General features: G+C 41.4%; 1 protein-coding gene across 2 annotated transcripts in view; it reads left to right on the top strand.

Moving 5' to 3' along the window:
• DHTKD1 (dehydrogenase E1 and transketolase domain containing 1) overlaps positions 1 to 16,832 on the top strand; it is a 52,854-nt gene extending 36,022 nt beyond the window's left edge. For both annotated transcript variants that reach the window (XM_082619572.1, XM_082619571.1), the window contains 7 exons: positions 2,281 to 2,431; positions 2,811 to 2,917; positions 8,232 to 8,396; positions 11,978 to 12,060; positions 12,405 to 12,574; positions 14,253 to 14,338; positions 15,160 to 16,832. In XM_082619572.1, the coding sequence (XP_082475698.1) occupies positions 2,281 to 2,431; positions 2,811 to 2,917; positions 8,232 to 8,396; positions 11,978 to 12,060; positions 12,405 to 12,574; positions 14,253 to 14,338; positions 15,160 to 15,264 (867 nt within the window). In that variant the 3' untranslated portion in view covers positions 15,265 to 16,832. The remainder of the gene's footprint in view (positions 1 to 2,280; positions 2,432 to 2,810; positions 2,918 to 8,231; positions 8,397 to 11,977; positions 12,061 to 12,404; positions 12,575 to 14,252; positions 14,339 to 15,159) is intronic.
• Positions 16,833 to 17,208: the final 376 nt, after the last annotated feature.

Raw genomic sequence — 17,208 nt, 5'->3', positions numbered from 1 at the left:
CCGAGTGAAGAAGCAGAAAAAAGGTATGGATTAGAATATTGAGTGGGTGTGTCAGCCTTGGGTAGGAAGGGAGATGGGGAATGAGGTGAAGACGCAGAGGTGCAAGTAAAGCACTCAGTTCAAATCCCGTTGACAACAGACTCATGGATCTGAGAAATACAGTGTCTCTTTTCAAGTTAATGTCTTATAAAGATCATAATTGAAATCAAATAGAAATCAGGAAAGGTAAACTATGCATAATCCCGCCATACTAATACATTATCTGTTTTCATTTTTTGTTATTGTCATTGAGTGCTTATCTGTATAAATCATGCATTTTTATGGTGCAATGAAATTTTTTTCGTTGCAGAGATGAAATGTTTTTTGAGTTTTTTTTAAATTAAAAGCTTTATTGAGATAAAACTCATAGAATTCAATGTTTCAATGTGTACAGTTAAGTGGTTTTCAGTGTATGCAGTGTATGCAACCATCACCACTATCTAATTTTAGAACATTTTCATCACCCCTAAAAGAAACCCATACTTATTAGCGGTCACACTCCATTCCTTCCTTCCCTCAGCCCCTGAAAACCACTAATCTACTTTCTGTTTATATTGATTTATCTATTTTGGCCTTTTTATATAAACAGACTCATAAATATGTGGCTTCTTATGACTGGCTTCTTTCACTTAGCATTGTGTTTTCAAGGTCCATCCAAGTTGTAGCATGTGTCAGTATTTTATCCCTTTTTGTTGCCAAGTGCTATTCTATAAATATGTAACTTAAGGACTTCCCTGGTGGTCCAGTGGTTAGGACTCTGTGCTGCCACTGCAGGGGACATGGGTTTGATCCCTGGTTGGGGAAGATCCCATATGCCTCGCAGCATGGCCAAAAAAAAAAAGTAACTTAAAAAATTTTTTTTAGAAAAATGTTGAAACAAACACAAAATTACAAAAAAGTTGGATGTATAATGCAAAAGGAACTTTTTCTCATTCTGAGACATTACAGCCATCCAGATGGAAACATCAGGTTGCCAGCCTGATGCCCTACATGTGTATTTCCTACAAACTAGGTCATTCTCCTACATTACCCCAATGCAACCATCCAAGTCAGGAAGTTAACACTGAGACATGAAGACATCTGGTCCACAAACCCAGTTCAGAGTTGTGCTGCCTTGAACTGTCATATCTCTTTAGCCTCTTCAGAGATGTAATTTTATGTTCTGCTTTTTTAATCTTAACATATGGTGATGATTCTTTTGCTTTATCATGCAAACAGGATACTAGAATAATGGATTCTGAAAGGTAGGCCTTTTTCAAGTAACTTTCCCCCCCTTTGTTTGTTTGTTTGCTTTTAATTAATTTTTATTGGAGTATGGTTGCTTCACAATGTTGTGTTAGCCTCCACTGCATAAGAAAATGAATCAGCCATACACATACAGATATCCCCTCCCTTTTGGACTTCCCTCCCATTTAGGTTACCACGATGCATTAGGTAGAGTTCCCTGTGCTATTCAGTATGTTCTCATTAGTTGTCTATTTTATACATAGTACCAATAATGTATATGTGTCAATCCCAGTCTCCCAATTCCTCCCTCTCCCCCTCTTTCCCCCTTAGTATCCATACATTTGTTCTCTACGTCTGTGTCTCTATTTCTGCTTTGCAAATAAGATCATCTATACCATTTTTCCAGATTTTTAAAAATATTTATTTATTTATTTTTGACTGCATCAGGTCTTAGTTGCAGCACACGGGCTCTTCGTTACAGCGCGCAGGCTTCTCTCTAGTTGTGGAGCATGGGCTCTAGAGCGCAGGCTCAGTAGTTGTGGCATGAGGGCTTAGTTGCCCCATGGCATGTGGGATCTTAGTTCTCTGACTAGGGATCGAACCGACGTCCCCTGCATTGGAAGGCAGATTTTTAACCACTGGACCACCAGGGAAGTACCTCCCCCCACTTTGTTTTGTGACATTTTTAAAAAAGCTCTTATAACACCATTTTACTCTCAGCTTCAAAGGTGGGGCATCTGAGAAGTTAATTTTGCTTCTCCTTCAAGAAAATCTTGAATGCCCATATTCCAACCTTTCGTATGTCTTCCTCTGTTTGCCCCAGCTTTTCCCACACACATCACTCATGGAGATCAGGAGATGTCCTCTCTCAGGGATGTGGGGATGAATGAAAGCACAGCTGCCCTCACGGCCCTCCTCGCTTTTGAGCAGTTGGTACCAATATGATGCTTTACTCTTACTGATTCACATCCCATCTTCCCTGCACGACGGTTCTGTTCTCCTCCTTTGCCCTAGGTCAGCAACAGCCCACTGTCGGAAGAGGCCGTCTTGGGATTTGAGTATGGGATGAGCATCGAAAGCCCTAACCTACTGCCCCTCTGGGAGGCTCAGTTTGGCGATTTCTTCAACGGTGCCCAGATCATCTTTGACACGTTCATCTCTGGAGGTTGGTGTTGGCCTATGGGTGTGTAGTGGACGTGTGGCACCAGCCTCACGGGGACAAATGACAGAAAAGGGGCCATAACTGCTTATGAGACTCCTGGGTACCACAGCATCCCCCCACTCCGAGAGTTGGGAGCCTGTTCTGTCATCCACTGGGGCATGGCAGCTATCAGGCAGTTAAATGAGCTGCCAGGAAGAGCGTGTAAGCCCTCTGTCAGCCGGAGGGCTGCGTCTCCTGGGGAATGTGCTTGGCTGTAATGAATGGTGCAATGAAAATGGTTTTGGGGGTCCAGCAACAAACTAACATGTGTCTCACTGCCCAGTCGCCCCAGGCTGTCCTGCGCCTGCGTCGTAGCGTTCTTACTCCCACTGCTGCTTTGCAGGTGAGGCCAAGTGGCTCCTCCAGAGCGGCATCGTGGTCCTCCTTCCTCACGGGTACGACGGGGCTGGACCAGAGCACTCGTCTTGTCGAATAGAGCGTTTCTTGCAGGTATGTCCACTGCCTTCCGGATTCCACGAAATGCTTCCCTGCTTTCTAGGTGCTTTGAAATAGAACTGCCTCCTGCAAATACCTAATGTGAACCTTGGACTATAAGACATTGTAGTATTTGCATGAAACAGATTTAATGCAATGTCAATCAATATTCCTTGGAAATGTGATGCCTCAAGCATGTTAGTATCACGGTTTTACGGCAATGAAAGTGCTTCTTCTTTTTTTTTTTTTTTTTAATATTTATTTATTTAGGCTGTGCCGGGAGTTAGTTGCAGCATGCGGGATCTTTAGTTGCGGCATGCGTGCGGGATCTAGTTCCCTGACCAGGGATGGAACCTGGGCCCCCTGAATGGGCAGTGTGGAGTCTTACCCACTGGACCACTCAGGGAAATCCCTGAAAGTGCTTCTTATGTGGCAAATATCAGTAGTTTCTGAGTCAAGCTGATCATCGGAGTCATCTAGGGGCTTTTTATAAACAGAGATACAGTGACCAACCCCAGATCTAAGTAGTGATAGTATTTTTATAAAATGATTCGTGACCATTAAAAAATGTCAAACAACCACCCAGAAATTACCATTGTTATCTTTTGGTAAGAATCATTACCAATGCCTCTTTATGCATATTTCTAATATTTTATTATGAAAAATTTCAAACATACAGAAAAGTTGAAAAAACTTTACAGAGAGTATTCATATGCCCACTTGCTACATTCTACCATTAATATTTTATTATATTTGTTTTATCATGTATCTATTCATCTGTCATCCCTCTGTCTATCCATAAATCCATATAATTTTTGGATGCATTTGAAAGTAAATGGAGACATCAGTACACATCACCCTAAGTACATGAATATCATTAATTATCCTAGCATACAGGCAGATAAAATATATAGAAAGGTGATAGATTAGTAGGTAGGTAGATAGAACAGTAGCTAGATAAATGGATATAACTGGTTGGTAGGTAGATAATGACAGAGAAATCATTTCATAAAAATTAGATTACAGAAATAAATGGGAGGTAAATTAAAGAACTAGCTGTGAAATACAAAACTACAGTTTTTCAAAGAAATATAGGAATGAGCATGCAAGAGATACAGTTTGGGAGTCATCAGTTTCTAGATGATATTTAAAGTCATGAGACTGGATGAAATTATCAAAAGAATGAGTACAGTTAGAGAAGAGAAGTTGCCCCCAAACTGAGCCCTGGGATAGACCAGCAGTTAGAGGCTGCGGGGAATGAGAACACAGGAGGCTGAGAAGGAGCAACCAGTGAGGCTGGAGGAAGGTCCTAGAGAGCAAGTGAAGGATACATGTTAAGAGGGAGGACGTATCAAGGCCCATCAGGATAGGACTGAGAATTAGCCATTGGATTTAGCAATAAAGGGTTCATTTGGTGGTTGGTAACTGCAGTTTGTTTAGGTGGAGTGGTATTAGGAGTATATGGAAGGAGGAAAGTTTAACTCTTTTGAAAAGTTTTGCTGCACATAGAACAAGGAAGTGGGAAATTTGCACCAAGAGAGGTTCTTTTTGCTTTTGTTTTAAAGATAGGAGAAATAACAGCATGTTTGTATGCTGATAGGAATGATCCAGTAGAGAAGAAAATATTGACATAGGAGAGAGAGTAGAATGACTGGAGTGATGGCCTTGAGAGAGCAGGATGGGCTGGTGTCCACTGCAAAGGGACTGGATCAGCTCTAGACAGCAGCATGGCAGGTTCATCTATGGGAATAACCAGAAGGCAGAGAATACGAGGCAGATGATAGAACATGGTAGATGTTGTGGTGAAGGTCTGAGGAGATAGCCGAGAGTGATGATGCAGGAGGAGATCCTGGGTTAAAGCTGTGAAATAGTCGTCTGGAAGAGGAGGAGAATGAGTGAATTAGGGAAATAGAAGATAATAGTCTAAGAGCATTGAGGGCCCACTTAAGATTCTTGGTCAAGGTTTTAAAGTGAGATCCATCAGTGTGATTGTGTGTTTACTCCAGCTTCATTCCTTGCATAGGTGCAGAAATGGGACAGATGGAAAGTTGAGATTAACTTGGCTTGTGGTTTGGAGTGAAAAAATGTCAAGGGAGTTAAGGGTGTATGCAAAAGAATGATTATAATGATTGACTATGGAACTTAGCTTAAGTAAGGAGGAGGGAGGAGATGTGAAGGGTGAGGCCCAGTGAAAAGGTGATAGGATCTATATGTTGCTGGTATTGATGAGGCTGAGGGATTGATGGAGTCAACGTGTTAAAGGGAATTGAGCTAGAAAGGTAGGAAGTGGTGGTCAGAGTGGAATGGATAAAGTAGAGCTTATGGAGAGATCCCTGTCATTGAAACCAGGATGTAGCCATGGAAATGGGTTGTTGAGGTAGGATGGAGGACAGAGTGATTGGAGGACAGGAGTTCAAGGAACCAGGTTGCCAGGGATTTGAAAGGATCATCTACATATGCATTAAAATTACCAAGTCCAGGCTTCCTTGGTGGCACAGTGGTTGAGAGTCCGCCTGCCGATGCAAGGGACACGGGTTCGTGCCCCAGTCCGGGAAGATCCCACATGCCGTGGAGCGGCTGGGCCCGTGAGCCATGGCCGCTGAGCCTGCGCGTCCGGAGTCTGTGCTCCGCAACGGGAGAGGCCACAACAGTGAGAGGCCCGCATACTGCAAAAAAAAAAAAAAAATTACCAAGTCCATGTTAATAATTTTCTCAAACCTACTTCATAGGATTACTGTGAGGTATAAAGGGTCAATATATGTAAATGCTTAGAACAGTAATTGACATTTATATGTTTGCTGTTTACCATTTTTATTATTATCGTTTCCTGTACTTGCCCTGGGATTACCTCAAGCTCTTGGTTTACACTACTAATTTTATTTTTAACCCTGCAAAAGAATTAATATATCGATATGTAAAGTGAAGAGTGTTTGCTGTTTATATAAGCACTTGCTTACTTCATCTTCTTTCACTGTGATTATCTCAACCTCTTTGTTCAGGCCATTTCTTTTTCATCCTGTCTGTTCTGCTTCTTGATGTTTCTTATTTATTTATTAGATTTGTAATGGTAGAGTTTGGTTCTCACTTGGTTTTCTTGGCATTGCACTCACCTTTCTTATCTAATTCTATTGTGTTATCTTTAAGACTATCTGCCCTTTAAAACATTGTTGTTTTTTAAAATTGTGGTAAGAACACTTAACATGAGACCTACCCTCTTAACAGATTTTTAAGTGTGCATTGCAATACTGTTGACTGTAGCTACTATGTTGTACAGCAGATCTCTAGAACTTATTCCTCTTACATAACTGAAACCTTATACCCCTTGACTAGCAACTCTCCATTTCCCCTTCCCCGCCCCTGGCAACCACTGCTCTGCTTTCTGCTTCTATGAGTTTGACTATTTTAGATTGTTCATATAACTGGAATTGTGCAGTATCTGTATTTCACTTAGCATAATGTCCTCAAAGCTCATCTGTGTTACTGCAAATTGCAGGATTTCCTTCCTTGAATAGGCTGAGTAATATTACATATAGAGATAAATATACCTACATACCACATACCACATTTCCTTTATCCATTCATCCGTAGATGAACATTTAGGTTGTTTCCACATCTTGGCTGTCATGAGTGGTGTTGCAATGAACATGGGGGTGCTAATACCTCTGTGAGATCCTGATTTCAGTTCTTTTGGTTAAATACTCAGAAGTGGGATTTCCGGATCCTACAGCAATTCCGTTATTAATTTTTTAAGGAGCCTCCATGCTGTTTTCTGTAGTGACTATACCAGTTTACTTTCCTACTAACAGTGTACAAGGGCTCCCTTTCCTCCACATCCTTGCCAATACTTACGTCTTTTGTTAAAATTAGCTGCCTTTTGCCTGCTATGTTCCTTTCTTTTTGTCCCCCACTTATAAAAAGTTATAAGGGTCTGTATGATATTTACATTGTTACTGTATCATTTTATTTCATCTCGTCTTTGATTATTTAGGGCAATTCTTCAAAAACCTTATAGTTTCCCTGAGAGGCTGTGGGTGAATTCCCCTTAATGTTCCTTCCCATTCGGTACCAATTTACCTTCTTAGAACAACAGTTGAGAATAGTCTCCAGTACATGAAGCCTGAGGACATGGCGTGGGAGGACATAGCTCTGCTGGACAGAGGGTTTTTCTTGCTAAATTCCGGTGTCCCTTCTGAGATTCAATAGCTAAGCCCATACAAGGGTCCACTCCCTCGTCAGGGCTGTGTATCACTTCCATGGGCCTCTCTTTCCTTGGCATGTCCTGGCACTGGAAGCAGCAAGCCTGGCAGCCCCATCTGCCTCCACTGAATTCTGCAGGGGCTTCAGCCCTAGATTTTGCCTTTATTTCCCTAGGGTGCCACTCACACCCTGTCACAAATTGGAGGAGCCCAGTAAAAATCTCAGGATTTTGTCAACTCACTTACTTTCCTCTGTACTGCTTCTTTTTTTTTTTTTTTTTTTTTTGTGGTACACTGGCCTCTCACTGTTGTGGCCTCTCCCGTTGCGGAGCACAGGCTCCGGACGCGCAGGCTCAGCAGCCGTGGCTCACGGGCTTAGCCGCTCCGCGGCATGTGGGATCCTCCTGGACCGGGGCACGAACCCGTGTCCCCTGCATCGGCAGGCGGACTCTCAACCACTGTGCCACCAGGGAAGCCCTCTGTACTGCTTCTTGATCAGGGTTAGGAGCCATGCCTCAAGTTTCTGTCCCAGCAGGATCTTCTGAGATTCCATTCCTTGCCCTCAATTTTTCAACCTCGTTAGCTGCTCTTGTTCTTGTCTCTAAAACAAACTATACTTACATTTATTCCATCAGGAGAGTGAGATTCGGATAGTGCATCCTTCCAACATCTTCAGTCCACAGTCATCAGCATCTGTATTTTTCAAAAAGTCTCCTCCAGATGCTTCTTTTTTTTTAATTTTTAATTTTAATTTTTTTTGGTCATGCCACACGGCTTGTGGGATGTTAGTTCCCTGACCAGGGATAGAACTCGGGCCCTTGGCAGTGAAAGCTCCAAGTCCCAACCACTGGGCCACCAGGGAAGTCCCCACCTCCACATGCTTCCTGCAGTCAGCTGTGTTTGGAAAGAACCACATTAAAACACACAGACTTGGCCGATGGGGAGCCATCAGGCTTCTCCTCTGGTGAATTCTTCACAGGTCATAAATTTACCTTCTGGTCTTTTTCTATAATGAAGAGACACATCTCTTCTCCTGCTCATCGAGAGCCCCGTGTCCCCCTTAGGATAGCCTGTGCCCTTAGGATGGAGTGAGATGACCCGACTGTCTGCCCTTCCTCTCACTTCCTTCCCAGATGTGTGACAGCGTGGAGGAGGGCGTGGACGGGGACACCGTGAACATGTGCGTGGCTCACCCCTCCACGCCCGCCCAGTACTTTCACCTGCTACGGAGACAGATAATCCGGAACTTCAGGAAGCCCCTCATCCTTGCTTCTCCGAAGATGTTGCTCAGACTCCCTGTAAGTAGAAAAAGCTGGTTATTAGTCTTTGTCCTCCTGTCATTTTTTTTCCCCTGCATTTTCGTCTCTTTTCTGTATTTGATTGTAGATGCAAATGACAGAAGCATCTCTTTGGTTTTAGTTGGCCATGCTGCTTTGTCTCTCTCTTTCTCTCTTTTTTTTAACCTTTCAAGAATAACTAGGGCCTCCCTGGTGGCGCAGTGGTTGAGAGTCCGCCTGCCGATGCAGGGGATGCGGGTTCGTGCCCCGGTCTGGGAGGATCCCATATGCCGCGGAGCGGCTGGGCCCGTGAGCCATGGCCGCTGGGCCTGTGCGTCCGGAGCCTGTGCTCCGCAGCGGGAGAGGCCACAGCAGTGAGAGGCCCGCGTACGGGAAAAAAAAAAAAAAAAAAAAAAAAAAAGAATAACTAGAAATCTAAGTCGCTCTCAGTTTCATTGTCATGAAGGACAGGCGTAGCAAATATTATAACCCTGGCATCCCAGTCTGAGCAGAAATAATCTCTCAGGAAAAGTTTCAAAGTCCAAATGGTCTCAGCACTGCTATGTTGATAGTTGCAAGTTGGGAATTGAAAGTACTTTGATGAAAATGAGTGGTTTTATTCACTGACTTTGTTTTTTTTTTTTTTTCTTTGCGGTATGTGGGCCTCTTACTGTTGTGGCCTCTCCCGTAGCGGAGCACAGGCTCCGGAAGCGCAGGCTCAATGGCCATGGCTCACGGGCCCAGCTGCTCCGCAGCATGTGGGATCTTCCCAGACTGGGGCACGAACCCGTGTCCCCTGCATTGGCAGGCAGACTCTCAACCACTGCGCCACCAGGGAAGCCCTATTCATTGGCTTTTATTTAGACTTTTTCTGTTAAATGATTTATCACCAGTAGACCCCATTTCAAACATTGTAGCAATATAGCTTATCACTACCTGGCTTTACAAGAGTATATTTTCTCTTGGTTTACCGGAACTAAGTGTTAAGCGCACATGTTTTTATAAATCACACAAATATGCTAGTTTTCAAGTGGCAGAGTTCAAGATAAGAAACACTGCTGAGCATATATTTATCCCACCTGCTATAATTTTTTTCAGTTTTGTATGAGAGTCTGAATTAGGATTAACATTTGAAAAACCTCTGCATTTATTTGGATGCCACTGCTGAGGTGAACTGAACTAAGTCATTTAGGACTTGGCTGTTTGAGATGACCTTGTGCTTCTCACAGAGGTTAGAGAATGTGTATTTGGAAGTGAGAGGTGTTAAGGGAAGCTGCCAGTGATTTGCCTTCACCGGTTGCCTTTTTTGGAGTTTCTAGCATTTGGAGGGGAGTAAGGTGACCCTTGTTCTCATAGTCGGTCAAGGGTACTTGAGTGATCCCAGAGTGAGCGCCCCCTTAAGTTTTGCTCTCCAGGCCCCTCACCTGTCTCACCCCAGCCTCAGGGGTCAATAATGAGAAAATGCACTTCAAGTTCTTTCACCAATGGCTGAAAGTTCATTTGTTTGGTCTGCTTATTCTCTCTGTGAACAACCTTGTGAATTTTGAGATGGTTTCATGAGCATCATGAGACATTCAAGACAAACAAATTCAGTCCCTTTATACCATCTTTCTGATGGGGCTGTCTTGACACTGATATTTTGAAACAGCAATGTGAAAGGAGCCAAGTCAAAATGTAAAGTTACTATAATTTTGCTCTGGGTCTTAGTTGCGGCATGTGGGATCTAGTTCCCTGACCAGGGATCGAACCCGCACCCCCTGCATTGGAAGGCAGAGTCTTAACCACTGGGCCACCAGGGAAGTCCTGATCTGGGATTCTTGAACCCAACTTTCATTGTATCCCTAACATTGTCACCTGCTCTCTCAATCATAACTAAAAGGAGTACAATGATATTAAATATAATGCATGTATATTATTAGGTATTGAGTGAACTATTAGAAGTTTTTTTTTTTATTATTAGAAGTTTTGTTGAGAATTTCTTTTGCTGTTTGAAACTGAAAATGAGTTCATTTTCTGGCCCTAATGCTCCACCCCTCTCCCCAAGTCTAATATACAACTTATTAAATAAGTGAAGCCTTCCTTGGGGAGCTTAAAAAATATCAACAGCTATCTTATAGACTTTCAAGTGAAAAACTACTCTTATTAAGTAGTCAAATATTTTCATTAAACATGTAAGTCCTTTTGTTAATGGAAAGTCAGTACAACCAGTATTGAATTCTGATTTCTTCCTGAAAATTGGATTATTGGTACAAGTGATCTAGCAGAATATAAATAGCCAGCCTTCTCTATCCATGGCCCACTCAGAGATGACTTACCATGTAGCAAACATGACTCAGGGGTACAGGGAGTTTGTCTGTCAAGTGGTACCAAAATCCCAGCCCAGTTTCCCACCTAACTCTGAACTCTGAACTCTGAACCTTTTGATTCCTGCTGTAGGAAGTGGGGACTGACAAAAGGCTCCGGTTCAGAAGGGAGAAAGATTGCCTCTATCACACATTATTTACTAATACGCATAGCTGAATAGCTAATATTAATTTTTTAGGTTATATACAGTATCCCAGCATCAGTATGGCTGCCCTCAATGGCCTAGTCTAAATGTCATATACCCATTTGGGACTAGACTATAGGGAAACTAACTAGATGATAGCAAAAGGGATCAAATCCCTCACCTTGGCTTCATCAGTTTTCTACTTTAAGTTCTTTGCAACAAGTATTTATTTGCCGCACCACACAGCTTGTAGGATCTTTGTTCCCCAACCAGGGATTGAACCTGGGCCCTCGGCAGTGAAAGCACTGAGTCCTCACCACTGGACTGCCAGGGAATTCCCAAGTGTTTTTTTAAATTGGGCTCAGTAATAAAATTTCTTTTCATCGTGGAAATATTCATATGTTGTTCCTACTTGTTCTGTTTCGTTTATAAATTATAGTCAAAATCCTAAAGACAGAAATAATTGCCCTAACTCAGCTATTCTGGTTCACGATATAAATTCTATAAAATGTTGTTTCTGATTCCAAAAAGTTAAGGTGTAGTTTTTATTGATAATAAAGTTGAGTCATCACACTGCAATTTTTTTTTTTTTTTGGCCGCGTTGGGTCTTCGTTGCGGTGCACGGGCTTCTCATTGCGGTGGCTTCTCTTGTTGTGGAACACGGGCTCTAGGCACGTGGGCTCAGTAGTTGTGGCTCTTGGGCTCTAGAGCGCAGGCTCAGTGGTTGTGGTGCATGGGCTTAGTTGCTCTGCAGCATGTGGGATCTTCACGAACCAGGGCTCGAACCAGTGTCCCTTGCACTGGCAGGCAGATTCTCAACCACTGTGCCACCAGGGAAGTCCCCCACACTGAAATTTTGACTGTTAAAATTTATTGTGGCACCAGACAAAAGGCAATCTTATGTAACCTCAGAAAAATATTTTATTCTGAAGTATACAGAACAGATACTTTTGGGAAAGATATTTTGTTTATTAGTACATATGTTTACTTATAGTCCCAGGAGAGAATTTTGATACTAGTTTTCGGGAAAGATCCCTGATAAGTAAAAGCATCTTCAGGTCCTTTCCCTTGGTTGATAGATTTGTGGCTTTTTTCTCCCCCTCCCCCTCCTTAGGCAGCTGTGTCAACTCTTCAAGAAATGGCACCAGGAACAGCATTCAAACCAGTCATTGGTGATTCATCTGTGGATCCAAAAAAGTAATCTGATGTGGAGCTCTGTTTTCATACTCTGCAGTAGATTTGTAGTGAGTGGGAAAACTAGTTCATGTTAAGTGCACCAAGTGACCCAAATCTTCTCTATCCTTATATAAGTCCTTTAAGTTCATGGGGTAGGAGTTAGAATATGCACAGAAGAGTGAATTTTGGAGGCATATGTTGCTCAAGAAGGTTGGCCTGGGCACAGCATGACTGAACCCCACTACAACGCCCCCGCTGCTTCAGTGGTGAAGCATTTAAATCTCTGTGGTCTCCCCCTTTCTTCTGCTACAGTTCTTACTTAAGATATTTCTCCCCCGCCTCACTGTCCCTTTTCTACCCAACAGGGTTAAGAGTTTAGTGTTCTGCTGTGGCAAACATTTCTATGCCCTGATGAAGCAAAGAGAATCTTTGGAGGCTAGGAAGCATGACTTTGCTATCATCCGAATGGAAGAACTCTGCCCTTTCCCACTGGATTCGCTGCAGGAAGAGATGAGCAAATACAAACATGTTAGAGGTAAAGGGTCCTTCTTATTAGGCTTTTTTGGTTTTAAGTTACCTGAAACCTATTTGAACTATCTCAAATAAAAAGATGGTATGGGAGCAGTGAGAGTTATTAGAAAGTTGAATCTCATGGAATCTGGAGATATGAAAGTAATACAACTGAAGCCAATGTCTCTATGTCTTTTTTGGTGTCCCTTTGGGTGTCCCTTTCGTTCTCCCCTGCTTTCGTATAAGACATCGAATTTCTTGAGTTTGGAGGGAATCAGTGCTATACAATCATTTATGATACATCTGGTATAATTGTAAAAGATAAGCCTTTTCAACAGATGGGGCTGGAATGATTAGATATCTATGTGCACCTTATACAGAAATTAACTCAAAGTTGATCATAGACCTCAATGTAAAACTATAAAACTTCTAGAAGGAAGTGGATGAAAATCTTCCTGACCTTGGGTTAGGCAAGAAGTTCTTCGACATAACACCAAAAGCACGTTCCAGAAAAGAAAAAGTAGATTTTACCAAAATGAAAAACTTTTGCACTGCAGAAGGCACTGCAAAGAATATAAAAAAGACAAGCCACAAACTGGGAGAAAATATTTGTAAAAACATATCTGACAAAGGACTCTCCAGAATGTTTACAGAGCTCTGAAAACTCAACAGTGAGAAAACGTATAATCCAGTTTTTCAAAAGGTGCAAAAGAATTGAACAGTCATTTTACCAAAGAACCAGATGGCAAATACCCATTTGAGAAGATCATCAACATGATTAGTGATAGGGAAATGCAAATTAAGCCAAAATGAGATATGGCTACATACCTATTAGAATGGCTAAAATGAAAACAAAACAATATCAAGGACTGATCAGGATGCAGAGCAACTGGGACCTTCATGCACTGCTGGTGGGAATGCAAACTTGTACAGCAGTTTTGTACAACAGTCTGGAAAACAGTTTTGTCAGTTTCTCATGTAGTTACACACAGAGTTTCCTTACCACCCAACAGTCCCACTCCTAGGTATTTACTCAAGAGAAAGGAAAAATCCATATGTGAATATTTATAGTGGCTGTATTCATAATTGCCCCAAGCTGGAAGCAACCAAAACATCCTTCAACTGGTGAATGAAGAAACAATCTCACTGTGCATCCCTACAATATCCTGCTCCTTAAGAATAAAAGAGAGTGAACTATTGCTATCGGCAAAATGACCGATGGATTTTGCTAATTCACAGAAGCCAAAACCAAAAGGCTGTATACTGTGTGATTCCACTTACCTGATGCTCTGGAAAAGGCAAAACTTCGGGGATAGAGAAAAGATCAGTGGTTGCCAGAGGTTGGGGGTGGGAGCAAGAGCTGAGCACAAAGGGGCAGGATGAGGGAATATTTGGGGTTTAGAGAATTGTTCTGTATTATGATTGTGGTGATGGATACACGACTATGCATTTCTCAAAAAAAAAAAAGACAACACTGTGCCATATTGGAAAGGTAATAATATATTTACTTGAGGATATATGTGTGTGTGTGTATATGTATATATATGTAACTATGTATGTATATGTGTATATATACATATATAACATGTATAGTATACGTATGTGTATGTATGTGCACACACATACATATATAGTGTGTCTGTGTGTGTAGTATGTTGTATATTTTTACTTGAGGTACTGAGATGAACTTTCTTCTTTCATAGATTTTATATGGAGTCAGGAGGAGCCTCAGAACATGGGTCCTTGGTTTTTTGTTTCTCCAAGGTTTGAAAAGCAACTGGCCTGCAAGGTGATACCTCTTTCTCCTTTGCAGTGTTTTGTGTGTGTCCCTTTTCTCCTATTGGAGTGCCAACAAATAGGTTTATCCCCTATTATCAGTCCAAAGCTTCTAAAGATAAACTAAAATATAAAACCTAGTTTTAGGCTCCTTTTTCAGACTAAGGTGCTGAGTGTTTAGCAAGATGTATATGTGTACCTACTAGTATCATGTTAAAAAAAAAAAACAAAACCAATGATTATACTCGAAAAGGTAGAAGACCTACCTACCTGTTGTCTACCTTTCCCATTAGCCTACTCAGCATTCTTGTCCCAAAGGTCAGTATCCAAGCCCCGGGGGAGGAGAGCGATGAGCTCGCTTGTTTTACAGTAACACTTATTCCAGGCCCACCTGCAAAGCTGGTAGACATCAGAGGCCAAATTCTTTGTTATGTTTTAGGAAGAGGAAAACAAGGAGATGAACAGCTGTGCTTCTGTTTATCTTTCTATTCTGCTTTGATTAAAACTCAGGTCACTTGATACCAGTTTACGGCACTCAAATCGTTTTCACCTGTAAATAGTTCTAATTTAGGAAACTCTACAGCTAAAACCAAATAACAGTTACCGAAGAATAGGACAGATTCCAGAATATGTCTCACCTTATGATGCCTGGAATTTAGTTTTCAGTTGTGACATAGATCTCCCTGCAATCTATTTTATGTAACACATTATTTTCCAAAAAGGTGATTTATAGTTAAACAACTTCAGAGAAATACATGCACATCCCTGGATGAGCTAAGCAGAGCTCTGGTCTAGTCCAAATGTCATTGTATTTCTTTTCTGCTCCAACGCTAGCTCCGTCTGGTGAGCCGACCTGCGTTGCCGGTACCTGCTGTAGGAATCGGCAGCGTTCATCTACAGCAGCATGAAGAAGTCCTCGCCAAGACCTTCACCCAATGATGCCCTTCGAAGAAACACTACTTACTCGTAAGAAAACTGCCATAAAAAGAAAGGCTCACCTCCTCCTTCCATTAGGTGCCACAAAAAGAATGTATTCCTCAAAGATGTTGGGATTGATGAGAACAGAGGAGAGGTTAATCTAGAAGAATACATGGAACAGCCAAAGGAATTGTTCATCAAGACGTGAATCCCACAAGTTACTTTCGTCCTTAAAAGTACCATAGTGTTATATTTTGTTAGACCTGCGTGGGTCGTAGAGCTAGGTCCTTATCCTGATGTTTCCAGACTCAACTTTTTCTAATTAACTGGGTATACCCAGGAAAAGTTCTTGAGTCTGAACTTATAGTTGCATAAGGATTACCTCAACATTACCTCCCTATTTTCTTGATGCATGTGACTTTCATGAATTTTCCCTTTTTTATTCAAAGTCCCTGACTACCTGTATTTTCAGTTTATGTCATCTCTGGTACTGCTTTCCAGCCACTGTGAAAAATGTTTCACCAAATCATTTTCACCTGTAAATAGTTCTAATTTAGGAAACTCTACAGCTAAAACCAACTAACAGTTACCTAAGAATAGGACAGATTCCAGAATATGTCTCACCTTATCATGCCTGGGATTTAGTTTTCAGTTGTGACATAGATCTCCCTGCAATCTATTTTATGTAACACATTATGTAACACTATAGCAAAACTGTATTATTCCTGATTTGTGTTCTTCAAGATCACTATTTTACCCATTATCCTTAAAAATAGGTCTTATTAAATATAAACCTCTGGGTGTATGATCCTTTAGCACAGTATTATTAAGCTGAGTTATAGTTATGATGAAATTGATTTGTGGCCTACTTTGCCATAGTATCTTTTTTTTTCCTTAAATTGTTCTTGACACGATACCTTAATATTTTTAATTAACTCTGGGTGTCTGATATGGGAATTTCAGCCCCTGGTTGATCATCAGCCTTGCCTCTAAAAGTCCCTGCTGTCATATGATGTTAATTTGTGATACTTAAGGGTCACTTTAACTTTGATAGCAGGAACTTCCCAACATCAGGCACTTTCTGGATTTCTAGAGGTCACCAACCCACTCCCTTATTCTGAAATTAAGCTTATAACTGGAAGTATAACTAAATACCAGCAAACTGTGTACATTTACATGGCTTGGTGCCACAGAGCACTACCATGTACCATGCTTGTGCTGGGACACTGTTTTTCTCAAATGGGGGAAGTACCGGGGCCCTGTAACACCCTCTCCACTTTTACTGGCAACTTTTAATGTCTTTCAGAATCAATGTATAGGTTGTTCTGGCCACAGCAGTAGATTCGTGATTCACATCTTAAACGTGTACATTAGTGTACTGATTTACCGTTTCTGTAACATTCACATCCCTTTTATTATACACGTGAATGCTTTCTTCCTTCGCCAAGCCTTATAAATCATGTAACTTAGTGCCACGCATGTCAACCAGTAAAATTACAAAGGTCTGTTTAATGAGAATGGTTATCAATGTTGTATATTGAACTAGAAAAAAAATAAAAGCACAGTACCATTTTTTTTTCCAGATCTCTCGGTTTCTTGAGTTAAAACATTTCAAAAGTCTGAGCACAAGATGAGATGGAAAACCAGATTTTTTTTTTTTTTAGTTGAGATCTCTCCAGATTTCTAACTTTACCCCTCACGAGTCTGTTTCCTGTTACATCTCCAACTTGAGCCGTGAAATGTCTTCTGTATCTTAACCTTACTCTCAATCACCAGTGCAACGTGGATCAGCGTTTTGAATTACCTTGCAGGAAGAGGCCATTTGAAGAATTCCAAATCAAATACTCACATAATAAAGAACAGGATAAATATATCAATAATAAAGTAAAATATTTTAAAAATTGATAATGTGGTATCAATATCCCATTTATATAAATCTATGCTAGAAGCACAGAGTCTGAACCA

The sequence above is a fragment of the Mesoplodon mirus genome, assembly GCF_964341445.2.
Source record: "Mesoplodon mirus genome assembly, chromosome: 4".
NCBI lineage: Eukaryota > Metazoa > Chordata > Mammalia > Artiodactyla > Ziphiidae > Mesoplodon > Mesoplodon mirus.
This window is presented reverse-complemented; position numbering and strand designations above follow the sequence as displayed.